Raw genomic sequence first — 19,153 nt, forward strand, 5'->3', positions numbered from 1 at the left:
CACTGGCCAGGAGAAGTAGTTGCTTACCTGAACCATCTCCAGTCCCTGCCACACTAGAAATGGCAGAGAGGACATAAGAGTAGCCACAGCGAAGAGGTAGGATAGTCAGTTACTTCCTCCCATGATTAAAAAAAATCTTTTTTTGGATGTATAAGGCCTACCTCCATGGGCTACCGTGCCTCCTGGCCTTGTATCACTTCTTGAAAGTGGCCTTATGTCACTTCTTGAAATTTCCCTTGGGAAACTCTTTCTCTGTTTTCCATATTATATTTCTATTACTTATAAGAATTTCCAGTTTGGGTTATGTGAATGAATGACAGCAAGGAGAGTAAACATTAAACCTCAGGGTTCTTGGACCTACTATATCTCATTGCCAGAAGATTCTAAACTCTAGTTCAAACCCTTCCTAATCTATTATTTGGAAATATCCAGACTAAAGTACTAGGCCAGTCTTTAGATCAGGGAGCCCTTTCGATAGGTGCCTCACTTCATCTCTAATGGAGGACTCTCCCTGCCTTCCAACCTATTCCAACCCATTCCAACATTCCAGAGAATGTCTCTGAGGGCCTCCCTGGTGGCGCAGCGGGTTGAGCGCCGAGCTGTGAAGCTCTCCACAGCCTCTGCAGAGCCAGTTCGATTCCCCGCCAGCCAGGGAAAATCCCACATGGCGAGGCAGACCTCTCCTGTCTCACCTGCTGCTCCCCTCAGCAGTGCCTTCGGTCCATCTGCCTGTTCTGCTCCCCACTTTGTCTGTGATGAATCCTCTCACCCTCCCATGACTCTGGCCTGTATCCCAGCTCTTGTATTAAAAAAAAAAAAAAAAGAATGTCTTCGAGATAAGTGCAACAGTCACCATGAAAGCACCTTGATCCCTTTGGAAGTCAGTGACTTAAAAATGCAAAGGGTCGCTGTTAATAAGACAAGCTGACTTGGCATTAGTAACGCATGCACCTTACACCAGTCTCTTCTTGCCTATAGTTTTGCAAGTAGTGGAGTTTGGAGGCCATTGATATGAAGAATAAGCAAAAGATATCACCCATCAGAAGGCACAAAAATAGAATCAGTGTTTTTGTTCTTGTTTTCAGAGTTTTATTTTGGAAAGTCAGATAGCTTCCTTTCTGTGTATGTAGATCTTTGATAATTGGTCATTGTCATGAAAACAACTATTTCTCTTACATATGGATCCTTCTTTGTTGGTTTTTGGTGGGGAAAGGGTGACTCAGAGAGGAAAGGCAGCAACTGTCTCATGCTTTCAGAAGAGATGACACGTGTGCCAGTGTGGAGCCTGTTCTCCAGGAACTCTGGCTCCACTGGCGATGGAAATCTGTGACTGAAAGTTCACATGGGAAGACTCAGCCAAAGGACAGAATCCCCACTTGATCTGGCTTAGGTTTGAATGTGTTGGGTGTCTAAAGAAGGTGTCAGTGTAGGAATGAAGCGCCTTCATTTTCAAACAGGGAGGCCTCACTGGAAGAAGAGGACTTCAGCGATTCTGTCTTTTTTGTCGCTGTACCACACTCATTTGGCTGGGCGAGCTCCTAGCATTCATAGTCTATCCAGACCATTTTTATTTTTATTTTTATTTCTGGCCCTGTCTGCCAAGCTCAAGCAGAAAACTGAAGATATATATGGATTTTATGTAGATGTGAAAATCCTGCTGGACCTGGTAAGAATGCTTTCAGTCCGTCTGGCAAGACTTTTCTAGCTGAGTAGTCAGGGTGTGGTTTTTCCAGTGCAGCAAATCTGTCTCCCCATTTCTGTCTTAATTCTCATTCAAAGAGGTAGGTTTTTCTAAAAATCCACATATGAAAGAAATAATAGTCATTTGGATACACTGGTGGAGGTATAGGTTTAGAGAGTATGGGGTGTGGGTCTGCGACCCCCCTCCCTTTGAACTTCATGGGAGAGAGAGTTCCTGGGGGTGGAGTCGTGCGCATGCGTGACATGCCCTAGGCCCAGCATGCGGCGGGGGTCTGGAAAGGCTTTTTCTTAAACTAGGCATGTCTAATAGGGTTTAACGCAACCTGTGAATTTGCCCCTGCACAAGGTCAGCTTGTAGGTCGGTGGAATGCTGCACAAATTGCTTTCTCCTCCAGACTGTAATTATACCTCAGAGAAGGCCACTGGCTGCCAAGTTCAGCTGACTCCAGATAGGACTAAGATAAACTGAAGGCTTGCTCACGTTGCTCAAAAAAATGATCTTTAAGGGTCTGATATAAAGCATCTCTTGTTTAAAAAAGAAATGATCTTGAGGTTTATGAAGGAGCTTTCTGTAGAAATGGTGAGACCAGCTATTGTCTGTTTTTTCTGAGAGAAGAAAAAGATTGTTTGAAATGGAAGCATGAGTAATTTGACTCAGACATAAAGTAAAATGCTCTGGTGCCAAAAGTTAATGCTAGAAAATGATTTTGAGGATTATTACAAATTAAGTCATATGCACATGAGGACAAATAATGAAGAATGAGTATTAGAACTCATCATGGATTAGGAGTAGGATGAAAAGTGTAGGTTGTCTTTACAATTAGCAGAGGTAAGACTGTGTTTTATTTGATGAGAGAAAATAACTGTAAATATAATGTGCATCGTGTGGATGTAACCTTAATAATTTCTTAAAATGTGACCTTTCTCTTCTAAAGTAAGATCTATCTTTAAATATCTAGGCTTCTTGGATAACCCAAAGGCAGAAGATTAAAATCGGCAACATTTACAGGTTTCTTCAATGTTAGTGGTTAAAAGATCCCAAAAATATACTTCAAACAGTGAACTTATTGGATAAGCAAATTTTTGTATTTTCACTCTCACAAATTTTTTCTGGAACATTTTCCTGGAATAGCCTGGGTGTAGGCTCTTTATTCCAGCAAACTCTATGGACGGAAGTCATGTTGGGAGCCTCAGTGCATAATTCTGCCTACTGGCTCCACATCAACACGGAAACCCATTCATTTGATGTGTATATTATGAAGCTATGGGTTAACAAGGTCAGGGATCCTACAGATATCCACCAGTCAACTGTGGACTGGCCATAGCCTTCCACAGTGTGAAGAAAGACCTGCTGCTCGCTGGTCTTAATGCCTCTTCAAGTAGAAAGAGCCCTTTCTTCCTGGATAACCAGAGCATGAATTATAGTGTTCGTTTGGGGTTCATCGTCTGCAGAGTTTATCATCTCTCAACTGTCCTTCCTGGAGAGGTTTTCTGAAAAGTGAGACCTGGATCTTTGTTTCCAGAAAAAGGCACTGAATAGATCACTTTGGGAAATGCTTCATGTTACCAAGAGGAGGACTGTGCTAGAAACAACTGTCTCATGTAAAAACCCAACTTTCCATAAGTCCTGATGAAATAAGTCCATGATTAGTAAAAAGAAGGATGTGTTGGTCTTTTTCCCATTTTTAGCACAAGCTCCTAAAATCCTTGGAAATTCGTAAGAGAGCTGCAAAGTTGTCTCCTGTTAGGTGAATGATGTGGCTTTTGGAAGCACCTAAGGAGGAGGGTTGGTTGCCATGAGAATCAACCCCAGGATTAAAGGGTTAGAAATTTTCATCCTATCTCCTGACCCCCCAGCAGGGGAGTGGGTCTGGGTGTTCTGTCAGTCCTCAGTGACTGAATTAATTGTGCCTATATAATCAATCTCCATGAAAACCCAAAGGACAGTGTGCAGGGAGCTTCTGAGTTGGTGACTCCAAGGAGGTTTTGGGAGAGGGGAGAGCTCCAGGAGAGAGGGGAAGCTCGAGTGCTGCCCCCTTGCCTTCTAAATCTCTTCCATCTGACTGTTGCTGAGTTATGTCCTTTTATGGTAAACTGGTGATTTGTTAAATAAAATCTTTCTTTGAGTTCTGTGAGCTGCTCTAGCAAATTAGTTAAACCCCAGGAGAAGGGGGTCATGGGAGCTTTTAACATCTAGCCAGTTGGTGAGAATACAGGTGACAACCTAAATTTGCCATTGGCTTCTGGGGGACTGTGGGGTGTAGGCAGCTGCAGGAGCTGCTTTTCCTCTGGGGAATCTGATGCTATCTCTAGGTCGATGGAGTCAGAATTGAGTTGAATTGTAGGCACTCAGCTGATGTCTGGAGAATTGCTTGGTGGTGTGGGGGTAAGCCCCCCCCCCCACATCTACATTGGACTTGGAGGCAGAAACTAAAAGACCCGACATATTGGGGATTATGTATCTAAGAATAATTAGAAAGTTTAAGTTAAATCACTCACCTGCAGCAGACTTATTTACATGACTTTTCCTTGAAACTAGTCTTTGACCTCCCATTGAACAAGGATATATACATATCTACCCGCATACGCATCCTTCTCAGTGCATCAGCATAGAAGTTTACTTTTTGTGAATACTATTGAATTAGACAACCTTGGTGTGATGAGTTAGAGCAGCCCTAGACATAGAAGGCTGATCTCTCCTGAGTGTTCTCTTTTAATCTATCAGACTGTGATGCCTGTCGCTTTCCATAGCTGGCCCAGGGTCCACAATAGCTGAGCATTCCAGAATTAAAGTTACAGGGCTGTATTTTTTGTGATTATGCTTATAGTTCTTAGTTTCATTTGTATTTTTAATTAGATTGTTACATTACTTGGAAACTTTGAATGAAACCAGACAACTTTAAAAATTAAAATAGCATAGGATAATAGTATAATAGAAAGCAGAATGCTTGAAGAATGGGTTGATGCTGCTTGATTAAATTTTTGAACTAATATATAGCTTAATGTAACTTTTGTATTTAAAATCCTGTGATTATTTTTTTAATGCATTAGTTGACTTTCCTACTCTAAAAAAGGAAGAGTATTAAATATCTGACAATCTCAGGCAATTTAGGATTTTAAACATTTTCAAGGTAATCATTATGATCACTAGTTCACACTGTTAGGTAAGTGCATGTGCACTTACCAATTTTTGATGATGTTCAGCAAGGGTGTCAAGACTACATAATGGGAAAAAGATAATCTTAACAAATGGCGTTGTGAAAACTGGATATACATATATAAAAGAATGAAATTGTACCCTTATACCATACATAAAAATCATCTCAAATAGATTTAAAACTGAAATGTAAGACGTGAAACTATCACAGTCCTAGAAGAAAACAGTGCGAGAAATTTCATAACAATTATTTCCGGTTACAACATCAAAAGCACAGACAACAAAAAGCAAAAATAGGTATCAAACCAATCAAACTTGATCAAAATAAAAGGGTTTTCTGTACAACAAAGGAAGCAATCAAAGGAGTCAATTGACAACCTATGGGATGGGAGAAAATATTTGCTAATCAGGGTTAATAGTCAAAGGTATTAATATCCAAAATATATAAGGAACTCCTACAGTTGAGTTAAAAAAAAAAATTAAAGGGCAAAGGACTTGAAAAAACATCTCTCCAAGGAAGACATACAAATGGCCAACAGGTATATAAAAAGATGCTAAATATCACTAATTACCAGGGAAATACTAATCAAAACCACAGTGAAATCTCACCTCAGACCCATTAGGATGGCCATTATGAAAACAACAAGACAGAAAATACCAAGGGTTAAGGAGATTATGGATATGGAGAAATTGGAATTGTTGTGCATCTTGTGTTTTCTTACTCCAGTAAAAAAATTAAGTCTTTCAATCCATTTTTTTTTTAAAAGGAAAGTAAGAGAGCTAAGGACAAACATCCCTTCAGGATCCATTATGTGCCTACCATTTTACTGGTTTGAGAAAGCTGGTATTATTCCACAGTTAAAGAGAGACTACAGTGGAAACCTTGAAGTATATTTTTAAAGGTCTAGTTTGAGACAGACAGAGTTTGACACAAATAGGGAAGAGAATACAAATGTTTTAACTTCACATATGCCTGCCCCTTTTCTGAAGAAGGCAGCACAGATTTTTTTAGAAAATTCTGAAGGTTTAAGTCCCACTAAATGTATCACTTTATTAATGCCAACCTAGATATGATCTAACGCTCCAAAACAGGGCAATTTTATTTAATAAAACTATGTCAAGAATGACATTAAACACTTTACATGTATAACGTCAATGTCTAAGAGAGATGTATAAGTCACTTCATGAAGAGATTAAGGGACAATGTCATGATCAGTCAGATCACAGGGAATGGTTGAGTCAGGACCACAATGATTTTTCCCCTCAGTCACTCATCAGAGGACACAGCAAGATTGGAGGAAATGAAATGACTTAAGTAGCGACATTGAGACTATTCGCAGAAGAAGTGGAGAAGTTAGGTATCAGACTGCACATACATTGCAATTGTAACTTAGTTGAGACGTGTTTGAATATAAGAATCAGAGTAAAGCATAATAAAGATTTCAGTGCTTCAATTAGACCAGTAGAATTTGATGTGATATCTTTCCTTTATTTTCTAAAATATCTGTAATCATGGATGATACTTTCAAAATAAAGTATTATAAAATAGTGTGCCTGTAGCATCAGTTAGCTAATCAGTATCTAAAAACCTTTTTTATTTTAAATGAGGTGATATTGGTTATAACATTGTATGGGTTTCAGGTTACAGCTTATCTATCAACATCTGTATGTTTTTGGTCTGCTTCTAAAGATTGCATGGTTATTTGCGCTTTTATTTTTTAATTCTAGATCATCAAGTTATTGGATGGAAAACGATCTCAAACTGTGGGCATCTTGATATCTAGTTTGCATTTGGAAATGAAGGATATCCAACAGGGTAAGTCATCTCTATCATGTTTCCCCCCAACTTTTAAAATTTTCAGCATTTTACCATGAAAAATTCCAAAAAAAAAAAATATAGCATTCCATAGTGAACCCCACATACCGAGGACCCAGAAACAAAACCATCAGCTTATTCTTGCTGATCTGTACCAACTGGATTATCAAGAAGTTATCTCAGATATTTTACAATTCATCAGTTAAATGTTAGTATATCACTAAAAGATAAAAATACGTTTTCAAGAATAATCAGTGCCATTATCATGCATGTAAGAACATTTCTTATAATTTCCCAGTATCATAAAATCTGTAGTTCTAATTTCCCTGCTTGTCTATATTCTCTCTAATTTATCCATTCACTTACAGTTCATTCTAATGACGTTTCAAACAAATTTCATGGTTTTCCTTTGATATCTCATGGGTCTCTTTTCATCTAGAGGTTTCTATCCTTTTTTTTCCCCTTTGTAATTAATTTTTTGAAGAAATCAGGTTCTTTGTAATTTCCTACATTTTAGATTTTGCAGATTGCATCATCATGTTTTTATTTATTACGTGCTGTTGTCTCCTGTGAGTCCTGTAAACTTTTAGTTTGATCTAGATTTAATCTCAATAGGGGAAGAATACTTCATTGATACTATTGTGTACTCTATCAAGAAGTATAAAATAATCTAGTTTCCCTTTATGATATTGGTGGTAGACACTAGTGATCTTTGTCCAGATTCATTATTTCATTAGAAAATTTGCCAGATTGGACCTCCCTGGTGGCGCAAGGGGTTAAGCACCGCACTGTAAATCTAGCCACAGCCTCTGCAGCATGATTTCGATCCCCAGCCGGCCAGGGAGATACCCACATGGCACAGAAGACCTCCCCTGTCTTGCCTGCTGCTCCCCTCAGCAGTGTATTTCAGTCAATCCACCTGCTCTGCTCCACACTCTGTCTCTGGTAAATCCTTTCACCACCCTGCACTTCCAGTCTATACCCCAGTTCTTGACGGGTAAATAAATAAATCTTATTTAAAAAAAAGAAGAAATTTGCCAGATAATGACATCCTAATCCCATCATTTCTTCTTGATTAACTCTAATCCTTTTATGGAGAAGTAGTTTCATTCTTCATCCACTCTGTTATGATATTATTTCTTAAGCCCTTCTTATTTTTCAAAGGACACTATTTCCACTTAGTTATTTGGGGCTTAATTTGAAGTAAGAGACATTTAAAGAGGAGTTTTTCTTGTAAATATTTTTCTTCACCTCTAAAACGTAGACCAACTTACCCTTTTTGAAATCTATGTCTTGCATAAAGCAATACTCCCCTTTCTTAGTAATCAATTAAATGTAAATCTTTGTTTTCAGATGTCACTAGTAATATTTTCTGACTGGTAATATAATATCCTGTTGGTGGTGTCAGTAGAATATAGCATGGGTTTAACAGGGAAGCACTCTCAGACCACACTACCCTTCAGATTTCAGTCTGTGTTGCCTCCCAGTTATTTGATTCTAGTACACAGCAGAAGATTCACAGAGATCCTGAACTGAAAGACATTTGAGATACTTTCACACACTTTCTTCTCAAAGAAACTCTGTGAAGGACTTAAGATTTTGCTTTATTGTAAACATTAAAAATTCCACTAAAACTAAAAAATATCCTGAATTAGAGGACAGAATATTCCAAGAAGCTATTTTTCATATTTAAGTTTAAAGAGTAGAACTGACTACATAAATGTGAATATTAAACCTCAGAAAACGTTTCCTTGGTTGATGTGAGTTAGGGGCAGAGAGTGATTAAAAAGTTTCACCATGACATTTAGAAAGGAATCTTAGAAAAGGATTCTTCAGTGACTTTATGTATTAGACGTACATTTAAATCAGGAGAATGTAATATTAAAACAAAGGGAAAAAAAGGAAAAGTTAAACATATTGGGATGAGACAGTAGAGCCTTCTGTCAAGGAGACTAACTTCTATGATACAGTCATTAAAATTAGAAAGGGATTATTCGGGAATAGGGGTAGAGTCTTGTCCTAAACAATGCTCATCATGAGCCATGTGAAAACCAAGTATGCTTGTGTCCTCATCAAGATGTGCAGCACCATGGGTATGGCCATGTCACTTGAGACATTATCTGCTTCCTGTTAGGCACATCCTGTATTTCAGGTAGCCATATGGATAAGAGTTATTCTGGCTATGTGCTATTCCAGTACCAATGCAGGGCTATGAACCTTCCCTGGGCATTCTCGCCTTGTAGGGTCAAATGTTCATTGTGAGCTGAGTAAAAAGTAAGTTCCCCCAGACCTTTACCAGTATTCTACTCTGGCCCAGAACATGCTTACATGAAGCAGAAGCCAACTTTCATTTTAGCATTGGGAATGCCAATTGTAGCATCACAGACTTCTAGAACTTATGGGCGCCATTTTAGTTCTCTCTCCTGCGTCAAACTCCTCCACGGTCTACCACAGAGTTGACTCTTAAGTTCTGAAAAAATAAAAAAAATACCCATTACATGTCTTCATTTAGTAATGCATTCCAGATGAATATGGCAATATAATCAGAGCTTAATTTTTCTTTAGAATCATTTGATTGACAGTGGCATCTGAAGGTCACTTAAGAGCCCAGACTGTGTCAGTTACATTTCATTTTGAGTTTATGACTGGTTGTGAATGGAATGCACTTGGCCTTATGTTGTCATCCTGATGAAAGGACTCCCTGTGCTGACGTTGGTCTAAAACATTTGTTTGAATGTGGGAGGGTGGGGGGAGCTGCAGTGAGATCTGATTGTGGCAGGCCAGCTGGCAGCCAGGCAGGGTCACACAGCACATCAACCCCAGTGAAGAACCACAGTTCAGAGGCTATTCTTCAGTCTTTCGCTCACATATTCATCTTTGTCAGTGCACAAAGACAGAAGCTCTAACTTGCATTTTCTAAACTCACGTGGAACTGATGTATAAACCAGAAAGTTAGTATATTCACTTAGAGACGAGAATGTTCCTTTGCCATAATGAAAATATTTGTAGTACCTGTTTATTGTTACCTCCATTATCACTCGTCTCCTCTTGGCTTTGTATATATTTGCACTGTTGTTTACCCCCTTGCTGAGACTATATTTCAGTAGCCTTAAGAGAATAGATTTGGGCATTTCAGTCTATGCTTCCCTTCCATAGATCTATAATTCAGCTTTCACTGGTTTAACTCTATAAAAGAAATCTATAATCCTTGTCTGTCAGGTGAGCACTTCTCCATGGTACTCTAGACACTGCCTGACATGTATGTTCAGGAAGTGGAAATTGGGAGCTTTGTACCTCATGATGTTATCAAGAGTAAAATAGCAGATCAAGTGTTTGTTCCTTTATGTCATGTTGCTTTTCTTTACTAGGAATGTCTATGACATTTAAGCATTATTTACAACGTCTTGGGCTCATGTGCAATTATAAAAATTATTCAAAAAATGTTTGTTGAATTTAATTTGATTGAAAAGACAACAATATAGACTAACCCTTAAACTAGATAGACTCGGAATGCCAAGTATATTCTGTTCCAGTGCATTTGGGCCTCACTTCTTTCTTCCTTACCTCCTCCTTACCTCTTTCCTGCTCCTCTCAATAAATGTGTACTGAACGCCAGCTCTATGTTAGGCAACATGACTTCCACAACACAAAAGATCCAGACTAAAATTCTCAGGAGCTTACAGGGCGGTGGGAGAGATGTTCCAACAGTCCATGCTTACAGCTGATTTGATTGTGAAATAACTGAAAGCAATATCTTGACCCTTCCTATAAAACTTAAGATGAGTCCAGGATAATAATATGGTGGTCATCACATGGAGGGGGAGTCTTTCTAATCAAGGAGGGGCAGCATGTGTAAAGGAAGGACAGTTGGGGTGCCTAGATCCCATGTGAATATGTACTGGTTTTGGGCACAGGACTAGAAAGGCAAACAGCTTCTAAAACAGGAAGGGACCTGAAGATCATCACACAAAATTTGGACATTAGCCCATCAGTAACGGGGAGACAAAATTTAAGAGTAACACAGACAAAATGCCGCAATCTTGAGTGCTGAAATATCTTGCAGGTTGTGAAAGACTGGCCTCCGAGGTCTGTATCCTCTGGCCAAGTTCACCTCTCCTCTTTCACTTGGCTCTGCTTTGGCTTCCCCTTTCACTGTGTTCTAACCACAGTGGTCATCTTCAATTCCTTAAAAAGACCATGTTCTTTCCTTCGATTGTGCCTTTGAATACTTGGCGTGATTTGAATGGACGGTACTGCATGTTCTCTCCGTCTGAAATGCTTTTCCACACCACTCCTTATGGCTCACACATTTGCTTTGTTAGATTTCAGCTAAAATGGTACCTCAAAGAGGCCCTTCCAGATTCCTTATCCCTAATTTAAATTGCCCAAAGTCAATTTTCTTATTTTCTACATAGCACTTAATATTGCATTGTTCACCTACTTATGATTTCTTTTAAACCCACCACCAGACAATGAACTCCAAGAGGGAGATTGCTCACTGATAAGTCCCCCAGCACCTTTACTGTGCCTGGTACCTGAGAGACAGTCTTCCAAGTGTCTGTTGAGTGAATATACAAAAATGATAATGAAGGTGGATAAATCTGTTAGAAGGGGATTGTGGTTGTTTCTATGATGAATGATGAAGGCCAGAACTAAGGCTGTGTCTGTCAATGGAAATGGAGAGAGTTCCTATACTAGGGCTATTAGGAGAGAGAATTATTACTGTGAATCACATCAGATTTGAGCAGTGGTGGAGAAATCTTAGATGTAACTTTGGCTTCTGGCTTCAGCAAGAATGTGTATAATGGTGCCCAAAATGTAAACTGGAAGTGGAGGATGAAAACCATGGGTAGAAGCATAAAAGTGAGCTCTGTTTTGTTTGATTTGAGTGTGAGCTGACTGGAGACACTGACATTAAAGTGTTCCAGGAGCATCTGAAAATTCTAGCCTGATACTAAATAGATAGATCTAGGTTAGAAATGGTGGATATGTTGTAGAAAGAAAGCCAATCACTGCCTGACTAAAGGAAGGAGTTTGGTTGTGGAGGAAGAATGGTTTCAGGAAACTGGCCATACTATCTACAGCACTGTATTTGGTCCAAGAGAGACTGGATAAGTGATTTACTTACTTCTGGTTTTCCATCTGCTAAACTGAATGACTAATATTTAAAAGCATTTTGGCATCCTTGGACACAGTGACTGCCTACATGATTGCAAATTAGTGTTTTCATTCCACGTTAGTGATTTCCTCTTAGTCTTTTCCCAGGGGAGATGGAAAATTGCTGTTGACTCTTTTTGATATAAATCTCTGTATGCATTGCAACAGACTAGGTGCCAGAAACCTCCTGGCATTCATTTGGAATTTCCCGTACACTCAGAATTCATATTTATAATATTTAATCTGACATCAAAATAAAACATTTTTCAATTCAGTTCGTACTAGTTCAGAATCTTAGTTGGAAGGTCAGCTGCATCAAAGGCTATGTTTAGGAACCTCAAATCAAAACGTAAGAGAAGATTGCTAGTTAGTTACATGCTGAGTCTCAAAACTCAGATCTGGGAATACCCACAGGACTTTTTTCCCTTTTGCCCAATTACTTCCAAAAATGTCTGCTGAGGTCTATGCTAGTTGTCTAAATCATACTAAATCTGATCAGACATCTGCAATTCACCATAAATTGTCTAGGACTTTACTAGGGAACATTCTAACTTTAGCCTTAAAGGTAAAGTAGGTGATCTCCAAATTTTTGTATTGTACTCCTTTGCCAATAAAAAGTTTTAGAGCATCCTTCTCAAAGTATGTTTTCTAAACATGTTTCTAAACGTGTTTTCTAAGACATCTCAAGGTATGTTTTCCAATACGCACACATCATGTAAATGTGTAACAGAACTAATAAGCACATTATAAACCTATGTAAAAGGGCCTCCTCTGGTGGTGCAGCGGTTGAGTGCTGGGCTGCGAAGCTGCCCGCAGCCTCTGCAGCGCTGGTTCTATCCCTGGCCGCTGGCGAGGGTCCCACATGGCGCGCAGACCTCTCCTGCCACCCCCTGCTCCCCTCAGCAGTGTACTTCGTCAGTCTGCCTGTTTTGCTCCCCGCTCTGGCTCTGGTAAATTCTCTCACCCTCCCGTGCTTCTGACTATACCCAGTGCTTGTATGAATAAATAAATCTTTAAAAAATAAATAAATAAAAATAAATAAACCTATGTAGAATATGAGTGAACATGAGATCAGTATTTTTAAATGTTTTGCTAATTTTGATGGCTTTGGATTGTCATTAGTTAATTGGGTCTCCAGACCCAATTCATAAATTGGGTGAGATTCATGATTAACAATAACAGATTTAAATCCATATTTCAGTCTCTTGAAAAATTCTCATTACATATTGATGAGGACAGCATTTTGGCAAATCTGATTGACGCTGTCCCTGTTTTTAACTTGTTTCATGACTGATAAAGAGCTTCTACTAGCAATTGTAGTGTCTGCTCTGTCATTTTCTTATTGTTGGTCAATTATCTTCAATCTGGGATTTCTCTGCAGGAATCTTTTGAAGCCAACTTGTTTATTTTGTCAAGTTTATTTTAGTTAAAACCAGATTTTAGGATCAGAAAGCTTCATTTAAGTGCCCCCCCCCATCCCAAATCATAATACCTTGAGAGTAAAATCAGTGAGGACGCCATGAATGAAGGTGTTTACACCCTAAATGTGACATGTGGTGGTGACCTGCTGGATCAGGGTACCAGGGTCACACACTTACTATGTATTGGCAGAGCTCAGTTGTTAAAAAAATATTTAGGTGAATATAAATAGTGGCTCTAATACTTCCCTTTCCTTTCCCACTGTTCTCTTCCTCCCTCTGAGTCTTAAACACCTGAGCAGCAGGGGTCCCGCCCACCTCTTTCTAAACCATTGTACATTCCTTCACTCAAGCCTGAGTCCAGAAAGCAGAGGGTGGCATTTCTTTGTACTTTACCTTCAGGCAACTGGCTGAGACCATCCAATCTGCCTGGAATGTAATTTTGGCTTAAAGAACCAGAACTAATGGACGAACAGAAGCAGCTTAACCCAAACTGTTTCTCATTCCACTACCCTACAGAGAATAGAGGGGATGTAGGAGGGGAAGCCTTGTGAATTCTATGCTGTGTGCCCTTCTTTGAGGTTTGAACCATGGACAATTTTAATTGCACCTATAAAATGGCATCTAGGGCACCTTGAGGCCTAATACATGCCTGGACTGAGTCTTAAGAATTGAGATTTTTACTTTACAAAGTTGAGATTTTTACATTATAAAATTTGGTGACTTTGAGCTTTTGGGGACTAAATTTGATAAGGGTCCCTCTTGGGTTGTCAGTTCTTCCACATCCCAGCCAATGCCTGTTTACTGTGGTTTACACTGGCCTCCTGGTTCCATCAAAGCTCAAATTTAGGCCAGTAACAATGAACATGACAGTCTGGCAGGCATTTGGCACTCTAGGTAAGACTGTAAGATGTAGTCCCTTCAAAGCACTTATTCTTTATGAATCTGAAGGCAACTTATGTTTGTAATTCTACATTTTTTTGTCTGTTGTCTCTGTCTTTGCTTTCCCTTCTAGTCATTTCTGGTGTGGAGTATAAAGTTGTAATTATTAATATCTTTTCAAGAAAATTGGACTTTTATATTACTGTCATTTTTTTTCTTTTTATATTTTCTCTTAAAATAATGCCTTTTCAAATTCCAGGTTTTCTTTTTTTGTAGAAACTCCTTGCTATGATGTCAATGGCAATACCGATTATTTTGAATAACTACAAATAATTTGCAGAGATTGGAGTTTGATCATTTATTATAACATAAATTAAAATAACAAATTAGAATTGAATTAAATATGTATTAAAATGATAGTTAAATAATATTGAAATTGTGGATGAATATTACACACAAAGGATATTTAGCCCACTCTCACTGGGAGAGTATAGATTAATGTAAAAGCATGTGATGTCATTTGGAGAACAAGATTTCTATAGAGACAATTGTGAGCAGTTGGGTCTTTGATTTTTTTTTTCAGGTGGTGGAGATTTTAGTTGAAGTGATTATTTTTATAGCCTAACACTTATAAAGGAAGAACAACAATGGCCTAGTAAATCGGCTGATGGACTTGAGCTTGAGGAATCAAATTTTGTGACTTTGTTTTTTCATCATCCCTAAAACTAGGGACAGCAATAATACCAACTCATATGAATAAATGTAGAAGATTTCCAACTCCCTGACCCACAGGACGCTCCTACTAATGTTAGCTATTATTCTTTTTTAAGATTTATTTTATTTATTTATGTATGCAAGAACTGGGTTGTAGGCCAGAGGTGGGGTAGGGAGAGGAGAGGATTCACCAGAGGCAGAGTGGGGAACAGAAAAGGCAGCTCTACTGCCTGGGGAGCAGTGGGCAAGACAGGAGAGGTCTGCTGTGCCCTATGAGGGTTAGCTCCCTGGCCAGGGATCGAACTCATACTGCAGTGGCTGCAGATAGCTGCATAGTGCGAGACTTAACCCCTTGCGCCACCAGGAAGGCCCAAATGTTAGCTGTTAATTTATTATTAATCCCCAGTAAGGTCTGCCTACTCCCCCCACCTCTGGTACAGTGAACAGAGTCCTTTAAGCTGCTTCATAGCTGGTGTCCTTAGCGTTTCATCCACACAGAATGAGTCTGTGCCAATTTTACCTGCACAGGTGTGCCCAGTGCCTATGGGAGATGGAACTTAATGGCCGGAAGGGAAAACACAAGGCATGTTGAGGAGAGCTCTGGGCATTCTGAAGAGTCCTGGCTACACAGCTTCCATGGGAGGCTGGTTCTAAGTGACTTCTGTTGCTGGCCTCCGCATGGTTCTGCTCCTCCACACTCCTCTCTCCCCACCCACCTTCTCACCTCTTGCCCAGTTTTGTCATCAGCTTGGTCTTCCCTCTCAGTAATGGTGTCATTGTTGGGAGTCAAAGCTGTGAGGTGTTCTTGTTCTCCCTTTCCTCAGCACTCGGATTCTGCCCCTACCTCCCTCGTCACTCCACATTCTTGCCTTTTCCCTGGTTGAGCTTAGGGGGAGTTGGTTTGTGGGCGTTTACTTTTTTTTGTTTTGTTTTGTTTTGTTTTGTTTTGGAGTAGGTTACCAGAGAGTTTTAAAAACCTGAGGCCGTCTATGTTGCTTTCCCTATTCCATTCTTTGCTCCTTACAAATCAAGTCTTTTGAGCCCTGAAAATGTCACTCATTTGTGCAAAACAGCCAACATTGTGAAATAACTTCTTACCCAGAGTCAATCCTTTAAATCTTTACTTTTGGGGGCTGAGACTACATCTTGTCCATTTGCAAAGGATTATTACCCACACCTATTTTGGGCAGCGTATCATGTTGGCCCCTTAAGAAGAGTCAAAGAAGCTCGCGGTGAGCCCCACCGAGGTTATTTTAAAAGGCCACGTCAGCGCAAGCCTGGAGAAGCAATCCACCCTGTCAGTCTGCAGCATCTTCCACACCTTGGACCACCAGATTTACTTTGGCTAAACGAACAGACCAAGGAGTGTGCCTCACCTACCTCAGTCCCCCACTTGTTTCTTGCCCAAAGGTGCTCCTTCAGTCGAAAAGAACAGCTCCCTTAAGCAACTGCTTGTTTTTAACTAATTAGAAGCTTTTCAAACAGCAAACCAGTCATTCTTTGTTTATTTAGACAGGGTGCACTAGGGGGAAGTGCTCAGGGCTAAAGATGGCTGCAGGGCCAGGGGAACTCCTGCCTGTTCTTTCTGCTTCTCCGGGGCTGGTGAAAAGCCATTTCCAAGCGGAGAGGGAATTTACCTCGGGTATCAGACCCTGACCCTGTGCGTGTTCCTGAAGCAGGCGCATAGTTTTTATGTGCGCCTGTTAGTTTGAATTTGTGATACGGATCTGCTTTTTGTCCCTTCTGACGGTTATTATATCTTAATGGGCAAAACACTACTCTAATGATCCTGGTGTATATAATTCTTGGAGTACAGAGCAGGCACCAGAGGACCACATAAAAATGTTTGCCTCAATTTCCCTGCAAAAAAGGGGCCCAGAAGCCAGACTTGACCAAGTAACAGATTTTTAAAGGTAAAGGAACCCAATAAAATTACCAGCTTTTCACAGCGTGTGTCTACTTCCTTTTGACATATTGTGAGGTGTAGGTGAAATATTCTAACTGAACTGACAGTGTGAATGGGGACAACTAAGGAGAGAGGGAGATAAAAGTAAAAACCACCAGCAATGATTGATATTGCGGTAGCAATGAGTTGTTGGGGTCTCCCCTTTGTGGATTTGACACTTCACCTTTCTGACACCATGTGCAGGAGTGTTGGTATAATGAGCCCTATACAGATGGGAACAAAAGCGGGGATTACTGGGAATTACTGTATCAGGGCTTTGAGGCTTGCTGGAGAATGGTGTAGACTTGTGTGCATAATGTGTGAGAGCTGTGGAGCAAGGGAGACAGCGTGTGTCTTGAAAGTAGAAGACAGAAGGAGTTTGCTGATCCTTAGTAACTCCCGAAATATTTTAATCAATGACTGCCTTTTTGTCTGTTATAATCATCAGTTAACTAAGTGAGCTCGTATAATGGCTACTCAGTTTGATGGTAAGCAGCCTCAAAAACTGATGCTTGCGTATTTGGGGGCATAGAATTATCAGGTGTTAATTCTGACCCTACTTGAGAGTTTTATATTTGGTGACTAGGAGGCAGAATTTTGTATAATCTCATCTAGGAATGCTAGGACTTAGACTTTTCTTACTTTTTGACCTTGGGCCAATAAGCTAACCTTCCTCAGCTGCTCTTCAGGGTAGAAATAAGAGAAACAATGTGATTTCCTTAAGCTCTTGGACTCAACCAGATGATCTCTTGATAGGACTTCTTCCACCTCTGAACTGCATCTTAATTTTTCATTTTAAGATATTTAAATGGGTGGGGAGAGCCTTCAATAGGATACTTGGCATTGGCCCTCAATTTATCTACTTCTTCCTTCATCAGTCTTTTGCCTCTCCTCCATTCTCCTACCACGTCCTGGGGGAAAGATGATCAAGTTTATCCAGCTCTTAAAACTCCTCTGTGGGTGGCCTATATCTCTTGCCCCTAAGCTAGGCATAAAGTCTGGGAATAGTTGGACACCCCAGATTCCCCACTCCTGGCGTGTCAGCTGTACCACTCGGTCCTGCCCTCTAGTGTCTTTCTTTTTTGCCCTGTCCTTTGTGTCCATAGCATGCACGCTTTACTACCTCTTACCCACCGGATTAGGATCTAAATGAGTTATTCCAAATTCTGACCCACCCTGTGTAACATAACTGTCCATTTTCTCCCCTACTTGTACTTGCTCAACACCTCCCTGCCTTGCATCAAGGGCATTACAGGCTGTTCACCATGACATTTGGAATTCCACAAGACCTTGCTCCAAACAATGTTTGGAGCCTTATCTCCATAGTCCCCCTGGCTGGTCCTCTCTATACATCAACATTAACTACCTGCCGTTGTGTAAATAGTCCATGAGCCTGTCTGCATCTGCTGCTTCCACTGGGAATGGCTCACATGCTCCCAGTTGAAGTTCTCTGGCACTTACTGTAAATTTACAAATGCTCATTGTTTGGAATGATTTTGACTCAATGACAATTCATACATGCATCTTTCAGGTGTCTGCCCGAAGCCATATAATGTTGAACTTTCAGTTGTAACTTTTTCTCCTAAAGTGATGCTGCTACTTGAAATATTTTGAAGAATGAAGGGAGTTTTCTCTTTAAAATGAAAATATTCACTGTAAAACCAATTGTTTGGGATGTGGAATATTTAGGCAAGCAAGGTGTCTATACTGAGTGTGTGAGTGAAGACATGGTCCTACAACTCTACTAATTAATCCTTTGAGCAGGAACAAATGGGGAGAACAACCCTAATGCAGACACACCCTCCATCATAAAATATTTTCATCTGTCAAAATCTTAACTTTTTTGGAAGACTTTATGTTCTTCTTTTCAAGACTCCATCTTCTTATAACCAGGAGACTTTCTGGCACCCAGAATGAGGGTTCACTATCCAGTTGGGGAGATAAACTGTTAGGCAACACACCATTATACAGATTCTTAAAATGCACTGTCTTCTCCCTGATCCATATGAATGCAGTGCCATAGCCAAAGAAAAAAGCGAGGACTTGATGATATAAAGGTTAGGAGATATCTTCCCAGGGCAGGAAACCCTTCACCTGGGCCTTGGAGGATGAGGTATGCGAAGGGAGGATGCTGTTGGCATGTTCAGGAATGAGGAGTCGCCCAGAATGACTGAGCACAGGGTACCTCGGGGAAGGGGTAGATGAGACTGGAAATGTAACTTGAGGCCAGGAAAGAATAGGCTTAAACATCAGACCAAAACTTTCGAACATCATCTGATGTTCAAACAAAGGACACCTGAGGTATTTTAAACATCAAGGAAGATTTTGAGCCCCATGGTTTAAAAAAACTAACTTTGTGTGAT

The 19,153-nt window shown here is 40.0% G+C and overlaps 1 protein-coding gene across 3 annotated transcripts in view; it reads left to right on the forward strand.

The window, feature by feature from the left end:
• Nucleotides 1-19,153, forward strand: part of FMN1 (formin 1) — a gene marked incomplete at both ends in the record, with an annotated part of 376,429 nt that overhangs the window by 214,334 nt on the left and 142,942 nt on the right. For all 3 annotated transcript variants that reach the window (XM_084239702.1, XM_084239703.1, XM_084239704.1), the window contains one exon: nt 6,587-6,674. In XM_084239702.1, the coding sequence (XP_084095828.1) occupies nt 6,587-6,674 (88 nt within the window). The remainder of the gene's footprint in view (nt 1-6,586; nt 6,675-19,153) is intronic.

The sequence above is a fragment of the Talpa europaea genome (assembly GCF_964194135.1).
Source record: "Talpa europaea genome assembly, chromosome: 8".
Taxonomy (NCBI): domain Eukaryota; kingdom Metazoa; phylum Chordata; class Mammalia; order Eulipotyphla; family Talpidae; genus Talpa; species Talpa europaea.